The sequence below is a fragment of the Euleptes europaea genome, chromosome 2 (genome assembly GCF_029931775.1).
Source record: "Euleptes europaea isolate rEulEur1 chromosome 2, rEulEur1.hap1, whole genome shotgun sequence".
Classification (NCBI taxonomy): Eukaryota; Metazoa; Chordata; class Lepidosauria; order Squamata; family Sphaerodactylidae; genus Euleptes; species Euleptes europaea.
The window spans coordinates 14,948,271-14,964,267 of NC_079313.1; the positions used below are offsets into that span (position 1 = coordinate 14,948,271).

General features: G+C 43.0%; 1 protein-coding gene across 1 annotated transcript in view; it reads left to right on the plus strand.

The window, feature by feature from the left end:
• LOC130473143 (vomeronasal type-2 receptor 26-like) overlaps positions 1–14,803 on the plus strand; it is a 37,065-nt gene extending 22,262 nt beyond the window's left edge. The window contains exons 4-8 of the mRNA XM_056844672.1: positions 495–667; positions 4,177–4,468; positions 5,847–6,085; positions 10,971–11,080; positions 13,884–14,803. Coding sequence (XP_056700650.1) covers positions 495–667; positions 4,177–4,468; positions 5,847–6,085; positions 10,971–11,080; positions 13,884–14,803 — 1,734 coding nt within the window. The remainder of the gene's footprint in view (positions 1–494; positions 668–4,176; positions 4,469–5,846; positions 6,086–10,970; positions 11,081–13,883) is intronic.
• The last annotated feature ends 1,194 nt before the right edge of the window (positions 14,804–15,997 follow it).

Here is a 15,997-nt window from a genome sequence, read left to right on the forward strand (position 1 = left end):
CATTACACTAGACGCAACTAACTTTGGTTGAAGATTGAACTCCCATTTGGATTTCAGTGCTCAGCTTTGCACAGGCTCAAGTTCAGAACCTGGCAGCTAAGGTCAACTCCCAAAGTTTGTCTGCCCTGTGAAGAAGCAGGGAGTCATGCAAACATGTTTTCTTCCAGTTGAGGTGCAAAGGGAACCCAGAGCCACTCAGCTGAGATTATTTCTGTCCTCTGAAATTATAACAATCACAGTCATTTTTGCTGAACCCCTGAGGTTTTCTACCCCACAAGCTCATAACAAAGTCCATAAATATGCAATTTCTGCTTCCAAGTGGGTTGGGATGGGCCATGAGCACCTTGACATCATATGCTTTCTTCCAACCATCTGAAAGTCAACAGTCTTGATGTGCTTCAGGTTCCTTGCAGTAATTTGGCTGCTGATCTGGGAGGGAAGATTTCTTCATGATGGTGCTGGTGTGGGTGCTGCTTTTCTCTTGGCTGCCTCAGGCTATGCACAGAACACTGAGTGTGACCCAGTGCCTCTTGGCCAGACCCTTTCAGCTGCAAGAAGAATATCACCGGCCAGGAGACCTCATTGTCAGTGGGATTTTGCCCCACCTCAACACCGTGGTGATACGTGCGTCCTTTGAAAAACCTCCTAGCAACCGGTATACTGGACAGTAAGTTTTGCCAGGAGTCGGGCTCTGGGTTGGTGGCTTTTAGTCATGAGAGCAAATTCCACTGGCACTTCTAGAAACAGACATCTGGGTTAGGCAGCAAATGGATGAATCTAGTGTTAGACACTGATAGGTTCCATGGAGACAGAGCTGACCAAGAGTTCAAGCTCAGGGACAAGAATCTGGAAAGGACTAGGACATGAAAATGAGGTGGAAATGATGATATTGCCCAAATTTCTGTTAGTTATAATCTATAATCTAAGACCCAACAAGAGATGGATTGACTCTATAAAGGAAGCCACGGCCCTCACTTTGCAAGATCTGAGCAAGGCTGTTAAGGATAGGACACTTTGGAGGACATTGATTCATAGAGTCGCCATGAGTCGGAAATGATTTGACTGCACTTTACACACACACACACACAATCTAATTTACACGTAGTGATTCCAGACAAAACTAAAAGAACAGCAAAGTTTGTTGAATACTTTTATCTGGACACCCAGAGGAAATCAAGTTACTGCTCGAGATAAGTGGAGTCATGACAGGATGGAAATCCCAAATGTTAAAGTATAAAGTGTCAATCTCTAGTATTTGCCCAGTAGAATGTCGAAGTGTTAAATTGCTGACAGATATGTGTAGTTTTAGCTATTAGGACTATCCTGTGTTTATCAAAATCATCTTTATATAAATTTTATTCTTTTGGTATTTAATGCTTCCTTTATATACCTACTGGTCGTGGACTATAATAATAAAGAACTGAACTTAACTGTACATATTAAAGTATAAAGTTAGGAAGCACTGAAATTGATATGGATTGTTAGGTAGGTTGCAGATAAAACAGATTTTTTTTGACATTGGTATTGAACAGTCTTTTATTGGAATTCCTTTTTACTGAGAAAGAAATCTGATAGATACAGAGTTTATGACTAGGACAATTTAGTTATTAGTCTTTTCATTCTCTCTCCATAGCTAATAATTTCTAGATTTCAGTTTACATTTCCAGATGAAGAGGTTTCTGTCCTAAAAATGCTGTAATGGGATGGGAAGTCTCTGAGGGGGACTTATGAGGTTTTTTAAAAAAATGTATTTCAAGAAGACAAAATTGTCTTCTCTAGGTTACATGGCATATTACTGGATGTTGAGAATAAAGCTAAGGGAGAAATCAAATGCATGGAACGAGCATCTTGGCTGTGAGATTGTGATGATTTCTAAAACTACTTACAGTATATCCAAATGGATTTCTTTGTATGTCTTCTTTTGAAGAAAAGTTTAATGAGGATGGATTATCAGTTGTATCTAATGCCATGGAAGTGGATGTTCATTATACAGTGCCTTTGAAATATAGTGACTTTGCCTAGAAAGTGGCAAGATGAAGGTAGAGGTAAGGGTTGTCTTCTCCTCGCTTTATCTCTGGCTAAAAATACATTTCAACCCTAAGAGTCTTCTTCCACTGATTCTTTGTGACACCTTTAGGTCAAAGTGGATAATAGCCATTGAAGACAAACTAAATAACCTGGGTTTTACCCCCCCTAGCACTACTTCAGTTAGGGTGGGATCAAGCTAAGTCAACCATAAACCAAAGGGTTAAAGATATCGAGCGACAAGCAGATTTATCAAGAGTGCCCCTATTTATGGCTCCCCCACTCCAAATTTATCCTTGCACCAGCAGCATATCTCCGTTATTTAGAGATAAACAAATATAAGAGGGCTTTTACCTTGGTTAGATGCGCAGCCTTACCTTCTGCTATGTTAGAGGGGAAATTTAAGAAGATACCCAGGGCAGAGAGACTCTGCCCCTGTAAATCTGGGGATTTAGAAACCACTGAACATGTTCTCCTGAACTGTAACTTTTACACAATACCTCACTCTAAGTTTATTGAGCCCCTCATACTGAGAATGGGACTCGACAGGGAAAGAGAAAAGATCGAAAAGCTCCTACAAGGAGATAATCCTTCAATCACTTCTCTGGTAGCAAATTTTTGTGTGGCAGCAATGAAAATTCAATGCCATAGACTCCTAGTCCAAATGGCAGATGTAGCTTGGATGTTATTTATTTTATTATTTTTACTATTTTTTTGTCTGTAAGACTATTTTAGTCCACGTATTTTGTTTTATCTGGCCAAGGGCCATAAATAAACTATCTATCTATCTATCTATCTATCTATCTATCTATCTATCTATCTATCTATCTATCTATCTATCTAATAACCTATCTATCAAACTAAATCTATCTATCTATCTATCTATCTATCTATCTATCTATCTATCTATCTATCTATCTAGTGACTTTGCTGGTATATGTTGGTTTTGAAAATCTCCCTGGGCAGATTTTTTTTTATATGTGGACAGATCTTTTTATATATGTGGAGGTCATACGAATGAGCTAACACATTTTAGAAAATAATATTACAGTTGCTATATTGGGGAATGACTAGTGGAGATCCACTCTGGGCAGAGACCATGAGGTTGAATTACACCTCAGTGGTCTTCAGAAAATATCAAGTTTTGAATGGATTTGATAGTTTTGAATGGATTTTTAAGAGACATTGGAAGTTGGAAACCTCTCCGGAGATGCAGAATTGCTTTGTTAAAATAAAGGAGAGGTATGTCTTAATTTGGCATATCATCTTGCAGAAAAATCCAGATGTTAAAAAAAAGGAAACTTATTGTATCCTATTATACAGTGGATGGGGGCTGTATAGGGCTGTTGAATTTAAAAAAATTCGGTATAGTTCGGATTCGGCTGAATTCGGCCCGTTTAGATTCAGGATATGCCGAAGTCCGAACTCCCCCGCTTCGGGTCCGTGCAATTCGGCAGGAATTCAAAGTTCGGAAAAAAATTCGGCTGAATAAAGCCATTAAAAACACAACCGCGCCTTTCCGTGGCTCTGGGGGGGCATTTTTGGGGGTAAAGGCCCCAAACTTTCAGAGGAGCTTCAAAGGACGCTTCTTGAAAGACCCCCCCAAGTTTTGTAAAGATTGGGTCAGGGGGGGCTGAGATATGGGCCCCGAAAGGGGTCCCCCCACCCTTAATGTGTATCTCCAGCAGAGCTTGCAGCCCACGCACAAAGCTCCCAGCCCCGACAAACAGCTGAGAGTAAGGGCGGGGCAGGTGTGAAAAAATTTGCAAAGCAATACAACTGCAAAGCAACACAAGCACACAATGCAACACCTTTGCAACAGTGCAAAGCAACACCTGACACCTGGGAGTTTGCAAACCATGGAAAGGGACAGAGGCAGCTAGCTATGCATAATGAGCAGGAGGGGGTGGAATTTCTACTTTTGCATTGGACTTGGGACCAGGCAGATGCATTCTTTAAGTCACCATTTGAAAACCAGTTTTGAGCAAGCATCAAAATAACCTAACTGATCTTATGAATGAGGGAAAACCTGAAGACACAAAACTGAAGCCCCCCCCACTCAAACCAGGGTGGGGTGAGAGAGATCCAGAAGGCCTTTTTGTTACACCTCCTGTTCTGTCATTCCCCCTTACTACGTGCCTTTTATTGCAGGCAAGTGCCCAAAAACTTCCAGCAGATCCTGGCCCTCGAATTCGCCATCAACGAGATCAACAAGGATCCGGCACTCCTCCCCAACGTCACGCTGGGCTTCCGCATTTTGGAGGACACCTACTTTGAAAAAATGACCTACCAGGCTGGCCTGGCATTTCTCTCAGCGCGGGGTCAAATGGTCCCCAACTACAGATGTAACAGAAAGGAAGAGCTGCTGTCAGTCATTGGAAGCCTTAACTCCAGAATCTCTCTGCAGATGGCCTTCCTCTTGGGCCTCTTCAAGATCCCACAGGTATGGGGATTCTTCTGGGGAGAGAAGTGTGTGATCGGAGAGCAGCAGGGTTGCCATCCTCCAGGTGGTAAAGGGAACAAAAAACCTATGCTGAACTAGTAAAGACTAAAGGGAACAACAGCCTGTGGGCTCTATATTAATAAAACTTCAACTGAAGTATAAACCATACACCAAAGGTCTTGTATAGTATATCAGTAACTATAATATACAAAAGGTATTAAAGTCATACCCCCGGGTATTATGATCATACCACATTAACAACAACATAAATAACATAAGCAACATCAAACAAATAATACATAATGTCAAGGCTCAAACAAAACAAGACAGGTCAAACTCCGTGTTTAACCCACTTGGAATTAAGGTCTTAAAAAGAAATACGAACGTCATTTTGTGTCTCAAGAGAATCTTCTTAATGTCTTAAGCCTGAAAAGGTTTGGGACGGAACTGCCAGAGGACAAAAAATCTAAGGTCTTGATCTGTGTGGCCATGGTAAATATAATGTTCTACTACTGAAGCCTCTTTAATCCAGGCCCTGATCCTGGCTCTGTGTTCAGTTGAAGTTTTATTAATATAGAGCCCACATGCTGTTGTTCCCTTTAATCCTCCAGGTGGTGGCTAGAGATCTCCTACTATTACAATTGATCTCTGGGCGACAGAGATCAGTCCACCTGGAGAAAATGTCTGCTTTGGAAGGCAGATTCTATTGCATTATACCCCATTGAAGTCCCTCCCCTCCCCAAACCCCACCCTCTTCACTCTCCACCTCTAAAATCTCCAGGTATTTCCCAACCCAGAGCTGGCAACCCTGGGGAGCGGCATGGACATTTAGGGGATCCGTTGTAATAGCGGGAGATCTCCAGCCACCACCTGGAGGTTACACAATCAAATATATCAACGTATTAAACTGTTAGTTATACAAAAATATAAGTACCTACTCAAATGCAAGAAGTTTTTTTAATCAGCAACCAATAACATACAACATTTGGTGAAAGACAATTCCTAAACTATCTATTCTATTATATACACTATTTACTGTAATGCCAATAAAGGTACTGTTTACTGTTTATATACACTATTTACAATATTTACAACAATACAAAACGCCACTTAAACAGAAGAATAGCTTAAGGAGCATTTGCTTGTAATAACATGAACAATGCATGAACCGTTCATTAAATACCAACTCGCGCAACACAGGCGCTTTGACACAGTGGACGCCGTGTAGTTTAGGAATTGTCTTTCACCAAATGTTGTATGTTATTGGTTGCTAATAAAAAAAACTTCTTGCATTTGAGCGCGTACTTATATTTTTGTATAACCACCTGGAGGTTGGCAACCCTATTTCCAACTGAAAAGTCTTCCTTCCCTCCACCAGCTCGGTTACGCCTCATTCATCCCTGTTCTGAGAGAGAGCACCGTCTTTCCTTCCTTCTACCGGATTGACCCCAGCGAAGTGCCACAGTATTTCGGGCTAATCCGCTTACTTCTTCATTTCCACTGGGACTGGATTGGGATTGTCGCTCCAGATGATGACAGTGGTGAAAACTTCATCCAGGCCCTGATACCAATGCTTGACCAGAACAACATCTGCGTTGAGTTCATTGACAGGATTGAGTCTGAAATCAAAATATTCTATACACATATCATATGGTCTTTGGAGCTCGCTTTACCTGTCTTGCAGAGTCAGGCTACAGTTGTGGTTGTCTATAGTGACTCAAATGTCATACGTAATTTAATCATGCCTCTTTTTGTATACAAGGAAAAGACTGGAACCTCACTTGGAAAGGTCTGGATTGTGACAAGCCAGTGGGAATTTGCTGCAGTGGGATACTTCTTCCAGTGGGGGGCTGTAGAGTCCTTCCACGGTGCCCTGTCCTTCAGAGGCCACACAAGTGATGTGCCAGGATTCCGCAGTTTCCTCCAGACTTTAGATCCACACCAGCCCCAGGGATATGTCTTCCTTAAAGAGTGGTGGAAAATTGTATTTACATGTAGATTTAGAAAACCAGGTGATTTTCCTGCAGGCCTTAAGAACTGTACAGGGAAGGAGAATATAGAGGACCTGGCACCTTCCCTATTTGAAATGAGCATGACCGGCCACAGCTATAATGTCTACAATGCCGTCTATTCCGTGGCGCATGCGCTTCATGTCATGTACACATTTGGATCAAGACGTGCAGTGGTGGGGAATGGGAAGAGGCTTCTGGATGTCCAGCCATGGCAGGTAACATCCTCCCTCTGAAATGCGGCTCTTGTGTCGAGGAATGGACAGCCCACAGGGGCTGGCTGCTTGTCACCAAAGAAATGTCAGTGCTACTGACCCATCCAAAAGAAACTAAGCAACCTGGTGTTGCTTCGAAGGGGCTGTGGCTCAGTGGTAGAGCATCTGCTTGGCGTGCAGAAGGTCCCAGGTTCAATCCCTGGCATCTCCAGTTAAAGGGACTAGGCAAGTAGGTGATGTGAAAAACCTCTGTCTGTGTCTCTGGAGAGCCACTGCCGGTCTGATGGACTGATTCAGTATAAGGCAGCTTCATGTGTTCATGTATTGCCTTTCATGGCTTGCCATTTCTTCAGTCATAGAGAAGATTAAGGAACACCTGCCACAAGATTGTTTTCCTTGTGAGGAGAAAATAGCATAAGTTCCTGTTATAACTACTTCTTTGTTCAATGCTTGAGACCACCCAGGTTCCCTGTTCTTCTAAGAGAGGCAGTCTCCTCTTTCTGCCCAAAAAATGCCCCCCAAAGATCATTACGCTCAGCAGGTAACAACTTTCTGGTGGTCCCTGGCCCCAAAAGTGTCCAGCTATCTTCGACCAAGGCCAGGGCCTTCTCAGCTCTGGCTCCTGCCTGGTGGAACTGGGGTTGCCAAGCTCCAGGTGGTGGCTGGAGATCTTTTGGGATTACAACTGATCTCCAGGCAACAGAGATCAGTTCACCTGGAGAAAAGGGCCACCTTGGAAGGTGGACTCTATTGCATAATACCCCACTAAAGTCCCTCCCCTACCCAAACCCTGCCCATCTCAGGCTCCGCCCCAAAAATCTCCCACCAGTAGCGAAGAGGGACCTGGCAATTAAGATCGATTAGACACACACACAAATCTCCTAGTCAAGTACTAACCAGGGCCCAGCCTAGGGTTGCCAACCTCCAGGTGGTAGCTGATGGGCTGAAACCCATTAAAGACAATGGGTTGCCTGCCTTGGAGTGTTAAACGGAACAGAGAAAGAGCACCTATTCAACTGGCATAATGAATTTCCAAGACTGATGAAGGAGCAAAGCGAAATGGGACAATACCGGAAGCCCACCTCTGTTTAAACCTTGGATTCCATTGTCATCGTGACTGCAATAGACAGAATCAAATGGTGCAATATCTGTTTTGATGGAATATTGAATTTCATGTATGCAAAACACTGCATGTTTGATAATTGTGCATAAGCAACTGGCATCACAGAATGCATGAGCAATTGTAGATTGCAAGTTTGTATGTTATATGCTTATAGAATATAACTGTATTGAAAAGCACTTGTCTTAGTCATATGTGCTGATAATTTTGTAATAATAACATCCAGGTGGTAGCTGGAGATCTCCCGCTATTACAACTGGAGAAAATGGTCTATTGAAGCAAATGGTCTCTCTGGCAATTGGACTCTATGGCATTGAAGTCCCCCCTCTCCAAACCCGGATCTCCTCAGGCTCCACCCCAATTGCCAAAGTGGCCAGGCAAACTGATCTCTATGGGTTTCTCTATGAGAGAGAGAGAGAGAGAGAGAGAGAGAGAGAGGGGGGGGGGGAGAGAGGGGGAGAGGGGGAGAGGGAGAGAGGGGGAGAGGGGGAGAGGGAGAGATAACCTACCCATTAGTACCCACTGAATGCATCCTTGGCTTTTCCATTACTAAAACAACCATTGTCTCCTCCTGTGGTGGCACAGGCAGTATGTGTAGGGTTGTCAACCTCCAGGTGGTGGCTGAAGATCTCCCACTATTACAATCTCCAGCCAATAGAGATCAGTTCCCCTGGAGAAAATGGCTGCTTTGGCAATTGGAATCTATGGCATTGAAGTCCCTCCCTTCCCCAAACCCCACCCTCCTCAGGCTCAGTTCCCAAAATCTCCAGGTATTTCCCAACCTGGATTTGGCAACCCTAAGTATGTCTGGAGGACCAGGCCCCTAATGGTCATAACCAGTTACCCCATTTTCTAAGGATCTCTTTCGTTTCAGATTCTTGCTGCCTTGAGGAACACCCACTTCAACAACACTGCTGGAGAGGAAGTGTTCTTCGCTGGAAATGATGAGAGTTCAGCTGGCTATGATATTCTGAACTTGTCCTTCTTCCCAAATCAATCTTCAGCTCTGGTGAAAGTTGGAAGGATGGATCCTAGGGCTCCCCCTGGCCAAAATTTCATCATTAACACCGATGTGATTGTTTGGGCTACCCAGGTAGAGAAGAAGTCAATATTCTTGGGTCATGGTAGAGAAAGTTGCTGGTGGAACCCTTGGGAGTATTAGATTCCATTTACAGGACAGACATCTGTCCCAGCCTCACGGTTGGGCTATGTTTCACTCACTCGCTCAACAGCCATTTGTGTAGGGTTGACAGCTCCAGCTTGAGAAACACCTGGAGATTTTGGGGTTGGAGACTGAAGAGGACAGGGTTTGTGGAGGGGAGGGACTTCAATGCCATACAGTCCTATTGCCAAAGTGGCCATTTTCTCCAAGTAAACTGATCTCTATCGGCTGCCGATCAGTTGTAATAGCAGGAGATATCCAGCTAGTAAATTGTCGGCAGCCCTAGGAGACGGGGAGTATCCCATTGCCCAGCTAGACTGAAAATTGTCTCCTTGTGGAAACAGACCAGGTTGCTTCCACATGGAGGGTTGATACCAGCTTGGCACCAAAACTGGAATGTTTTGGAATGTTGTCTGCTAATTGTCCATGACCCAGGTTTTCCCCAGGTTCGCTTCTGCCTTTTCCAAACCTGGTTTGATATGATTGCTTCAGAGGGATCTCCATCAAAAGAGGTTTGCATGTTGTATGGATGGGTTAGGTGCTCACTTTTGCTCACATTGGTGCTATTTTACTTGCCTCAGGTGTCCATTTATTCATTCAGATTTCCACGATACCTCTTGAGAGAGAGCCTGCTCAGGGTGGCTTACATATAAAAGCATAAAGAACATATAAGTTATTAACTTATTAAATATTAAATATAATATTTATGACTGTTAAATATTATTATATATTATATATTAAAGTGATTTATATTATTTATCGAAAAATAATCTACTAATTGCCCAGCCAGAGTACAAAGACAGTGCAAAAGTTTATATTCTAATAAATTACAAGACTGGGTAAAAGGAAATATCTTGGGCTGGTGCATAATAGAGAGTAGGGTATCCCACTGAGGAGAGTAGAGAGAGTAGGGTAGATGCCAAATGAGCCTCAAGGGGAAAGGTACTGTTTTAGTTGGTGGGAGCAGCCTCACCTCTAAAGGTGGGGCACAGAAAGCAGGACTTGTGAGGAACATCTTAACTGGTAGCTGGACTGTATGCGGGAGGTAGTCTTTCAAGTACCCCAGCCTCAGGTCATTTAGGGCCTTAAAGTTGAGAACCAGCACTTAGAACTGTTTCTGGAAACAGATTAACAGCCAGTTCTGCACAGTTCCGCACAGGAGAAATATGTGTGTATGTGTGTGTGTTAAGTGCCAGCAAGTCGTTTCCGACTCATGGCGACCCTATGAATCAATGTCCTCCAAAGTGTCCTATCCTTAACAACCTTGCTCAGATCTTGCAAATTGAGGGCTGTGGCTTCTTTTATTTAGTCAATCCATCTCTTGTTGGGCCTTCCTCTTTTCCTGCTGCCTTCAACTTTTCCTAGCATGATTGTCTTTTCCAATGACTCGTCTTCTCATAATGTGACCAAAGTATGTCAGCCTCAGTTAGTCATTTTAGCTTCTAGGGTCAGTTCAGGCTTGATTTGATCTAAAACCCACTTTGTGTTTTTAGCAGTCCAGGGTATCCGTAACACTCTCCTCCAAAACCACATTTCAAAAGAATCTACTTTCTTCCTATCAGGAGAAATACATTCTCTATATCCTGTCCTTGGGCTGTTCCACATGCCGACCTTACTCCAGATTTTTGGTGTGGTCAATCTCCAACGTTTGAGATCGGCTTGGTAACAAAACCTCCGCTCCTCCTATATTTCACCACAACTTGAAGGTTTTTAAAATAATGGCATTTAATATATTGGTATAACATTATAATCTTATAGCAATTGCCATTTTAAAAAACAAACAAACCCAAAAAGGACTGCGGCAGGGTGGGGAGGGAGGGGAGGTGTCCTCAGGGGGCTGAGTCAAGATAATTGTCGGGAAAACTACTGTGTGGATGCTCTGTTGCAGCAGCAATGAGAGCTCTGTGGAGAATCATCGGGGTGTGGAAGCAGCCCCACTCAATTGGAAAATGTCACCAGTTCTTCTTTCTTCCTCTTAGGACCTGCCTTCTTCCAGGTGTGTAGAGAGCTGCTCACCCGGTTCCAGCAAAAAAGTTATAGAACAACAGCCGCCTTGTTGTTATGAATGCGAACTTTGTCCGGAAGGGACGATTTCTAACCATACAGGTACCTCAACGAAACTCCATGTTAAAAAGGCAAATTGCTGGACACTGAGTGGATTGCAAGGGGTCTAAACATCAGTTAGGTTTAAACTCCGGAGTTATGAATCATAGAATCAAAGAGTTGGAAGGGACCACCAGGGCCATCAAGTCCAACCCCCCTGCACAATGCAAGAAATTCACAACTACCTCCCCACCACCCCTAGTGACCAGAAGATGTCCAAGATGCCCTCCTTCTCATCATCTGCCTAAGGTCACAGAATCAGCATTGCTGACAGATGGCCATCTAACCTCTTCTTAAAAACCTCCAGGGAAGGAGAGCTCACCACCTCCCGAGGAAGCCTGTTCCACTGAGGAACAGCTCTAATTGTTAGAAATTTCTTCCTAATGTCTAGATGGAAACTTTGATTTAATTTCAACCCGTTTGTTCTGGTCCGACCTTCTTGGGCAACAGAAAACAACTTGGCACTACCCTCTATATGGCAGCCCCTCAAGTACTTGAACATGGTTATCATATCCCCTCTCAGTCTTCTCCTCTTCAGGCTAAACATACCCAGCTCCTTCAACCTTTCCTCATAGGACTTGGTCTCCAGACCCCTCACCATTTTTGTTGCCCTCCTCTGAACACGTTCCAGCTTGTCTACATCTTTTTAAAATTATGGTGCCCAAAACTGAACACAGTACTCTAGTTGAGGTGTAGCCAGAGCAGAGTAAAGCGATACCATCACTTCGCATGATCTGGACACTATACTTCTGTTGATGCAGCCCAAGACTGCATTTGCCTTTTTAGTTACCGCATCACATTTCTGACTCATGTTCAGTGTTTGGTCTACTAAGACCCCAAGATCTTTTTCACACACACTACTGCTCAAACAAGTCTCCCCCATCCTATAATTATGCATTTGATTTTTCCTACCTAAATGCAGAACTTTACATTTGTCTTTGTTGAAGCGCATTTTATTAGTTCTAGCCCACTTCTCCAGCCTGTCAAGATCATCCTGCATCTTGGCTCTGTCTTCTACCATATTTGCTACCCCTCCCAATTTAGTATCATCTGCAAATTTAATAAGCATGTGTGTCTGCCTTTTAATAAGAATGTGTGTCTGCCTTTTAGATTATAATGTATATGTCAAATAAGGAGCTACAGCTTCCTTCTGGGGGCCCATGGAAAGCCCAGCCCTGAAACCACCACCAATAACCACCCATAGTGTGTATAATGAAAACACTCATTGTCTAGTATAAACTTTGAGAGATTTCCTCTTTTATTCACTGCATTCAGTTTTGGGATATAATCTGGATAATCTGTTCTAGACTTTGTTCCTGTTATGTTTTATTTGAGCCTCTCGGCTATGAATTTTGAAAACTTTTCATCTTTGTCAGACACTTTTTATGTAGAATTTCAGCCTCCATTCTTATCAGATACATTGCAGGAGTAGAAACAGAGGGACACCGAAGGGAATTTGCACCCTTAGATTGACACTGGTGTTTCTCAAAGATTTTGATATGGGATCCATTTCTACGTGGGGTGCCCTTTCTTTGGAACCCCCTTGCAAGGTAACTTCAAGCTACATCCCTCCTTTTCAAGTTAGAATGCAGGAATTTCTCATAAATTAATACTGAAGCAGTTTCTATTCTATGTTTCTGTGATGGAGAGGCTAGGTTCCACCTCTCCCTAAGAGCAACTGCTGGCAGCTGGAGTGAGAGGAATGCATTTGTTTAGGATCACGAAGTGTGTGTGTGTGTGTGTGTGTGTGTGTGTATGTGGGGAGTGATTTGAGTGTCCTTCCCTAGGGAAAATGGCTTTTAAGTAAAGAGAGTGATCCCTAACCAGTTCTTAGGGAAATAGTTGTTAAGTAAAGAAATTGATCCCTAACCAGTCCTAAGGGAAATAAGATCCTAATTAAATAAAGTGATCCCTCACCAGTTATTAAGGAAGAAAACTGGAGGGAAATTGTGCATTTGTTCCTAACTCCTCCAATTTAAGAATTATTGTTTCAAGACGCTTATGCTTATTCAATTTAGTAGTGACTGCCAAGTGAAATCTATCTCAGTACCAATCAAAAAGTATCAACACATGTTAGCGAACTGCATCAGATACATCCAGGTCACAAAATATTTATTGTTTGTAAACATCTGAAGTTTCCTCATTCCGTTGTCTTGTTATCTGCTAGGTTTATTTTTCTGAAATCTACTTGCTAATCTGACTTTTCCGTATCCTCCAAAAGAGGCAAATAAAACAATTTTGAGTTTTTATTTCAATTAGCCACTCTTGTGTCGTATAGTCTGACTTTTATAAAGAAAGCGATTTCTTTGGTGGATCCCTCAACCATCTTAAGTGTGGGACAGAAAACAAAAAAACACCAGACAAGTCATAAGTCTCTGAAGTGATAGTGGTGGTGGTGAGGAAAGGAAAAACAATGAAAAACAAAAGAAGATCCATCATAATTGGTGGCAGGTTGAGGCCTTCCAATGACTCTACTGGTGACGGCTGCATGTTTAGTATTTATCAGTATATATAGCATTATTGCAAAACAGGCTATATTTCACAAACATTTTGATCATTATGCAGCAGGAAACTCAATTTTGCCATCGAGTGTCCTATCCCAGATTCTCTGTTCCTATTCCTCTCCCCTGGCCTTGTGACCCACCTCTGAGAGAGTTGTAATCCACTTTCACTTTTGACATATAGCAAGGGAACCACTAGCTGGACACTGTATCATTCCATCTGCATGGATGTAGGCTTAACTGAACGCTACACACCATTATTTGCATTGTGCTACAGATAATTCATTTGAGGTTGTTGGTTCCAGATGCTGATCGGTGTGTCCCATGCCCAGAAGATCAATATCCAAACAAGAACAAAGACCACTGCTTCTCCAAGAGCATCAACTTCCTTTCCTATCAAGAGATTTTAGGGATTGTTTTGGCTTCTCTTGCTCTCTTGCTTTTTCTGATCACAGCTGCAGTCCTGACAACCATCATTAAACATCAAGACACACCAATCGTCAAAGCCAACAACAGAGAACTCACCTACGTCCTCCTCATCTCACTCTTGCTCTGCTTCCTCTGCTCCTTCCTATTCATTGGTCACACTACAAAGGTCACCTGCCTTCTGAGACAAACTGCTTTCACTGTCATCCTCTCTGTTGCCATTTCTACCATCTTGGCAAAAACCATCACAGTGGTTCTGGCCTTCATGGCCACTAAGCCAGGAAACATGGCCAGAGACATGTTGGGGAGACAAGTGGTAAACACCATTGTCCTGGCGTGTCCCCTCCTTCAAGCTGTCATCTGTGGCATTTGGCTAGGAACCTCTCCCCCATTCCCCAACTTGGACTTCCATTCCTTGGCCAAGGAGATCATAATGGAATGTAATGAAGGGTCAGTCGTCATGTTTTACATAGTCCTGGGCTACATGGCATTTCTGGCCCTGGTCAGCTTCGTGGTGGCTTTCCTAGCCAGGAAACTGCCCGACAGCTTTAATGAAGCCAAATTTATCACCTTCAGCATGCTGGTCTTCTGCAGCGTGTGGATCTCCTTCGTGCCCACCTACCTGAGCACTAAAGGGAAGTCCATGGTGGCCGTGGAGGTCTTCTCCATCTTGGCTTCTGGGGCTGGCCTCCTGGGTTGCATCTTTCTTCCCAAATGCTACATTATTGTTATGAGGCCTGATCTCAATAGCCGAGATCATCTCCTAAGGAACAAAAATTACAGGCACCTAAATTCTTGAATAGTCACTGCTTGTTCAAGTTATAGTTCACTATAGCTCCTCATGCAGGCTGTTAAAATGACTGAAGAATGAACAATTTTTAAAAATTTCAAGTTTCAGTTCATTCTTCTCATGTAGTTCATGCTTCTAATGCAGGCTGTTAAAATGATTGAAGAATGAATTAGTCATTCAGCTAGAAATCTCGCTGAAGTATACATACTTTATTTTATTCAATCCAAAAAGAGAAACATTACAATTATACAGCTATAGGCTCATGACATCACATATGCCAGGGGTGGGGAACCTTTTTTCTGCCAAAGGCCATTTGGATATTTATAACATCATTCGTGGGCCAGACAAAATTACTCATGTGTAAGCTTAGCACCTGCCAGAAGCATCTGGCAAGGATAGGAAACTTAGCAATGTAGAAAGGATTATTTGTTTTACCTCCCAGTGAATCCTACCCTTTAAGTTTAGCTAGTAAAGATTGTTTTTACTAAGACAAACGACTTTGTTTCTTTCGTGCATGTGTGTGACTGATCTTACCTTTCAATAAGCCATGACCAACGATCCTATCCCTCTGAATGGTAGCAGTATTAATTAAGAACCCTAACAAAATAATTTCCAAATATTGGCAAATTGAGCAGCAGACCAACCTTTCCAGGTCCACATGAACCTGCACAATGATATCTTGTTTGTTGTTCATGTGAACCATACTTCATGTTACCATGTTTGCAATGACTCTCATAAGCTTGTAAAAAGGTAAAGGTCCCCTGTGCACCAGGTCATTCCTGACCCATGGGGTGACATCACATCCCGACGTTTACTAGGCAGACTTTTGTTTACGGGGTGGTTTGCCTGTGCCTTCCCCAGTCATCTTCCCATTACCCCCAGCAAGCTGGGTCCTCGACCTCGGAAGGATGGAAGGCTGAGTCAACCTCGAGCCGGCTACCTGAAACCAACTTCCATTGGGATTGAACTCAGGTCATGAGTAGAGCTTGGACTGCAGTACTGCAGCTTACCACTCTGCACCACGGGTCTCTTAACTCATAAGCTTGAGGAAACCCTTAATAGTTACCACAGTCCCAAAGATGGCCAATTGGTCCTTCCATTTCTGTGCCAATGCTATTCCCACTGCTATAACCAATTGTGATAAAATATTACTTTTGAGGCAAATTCAGACTAGTTGGGCAGTCATTTAATGAGTAGATCTTC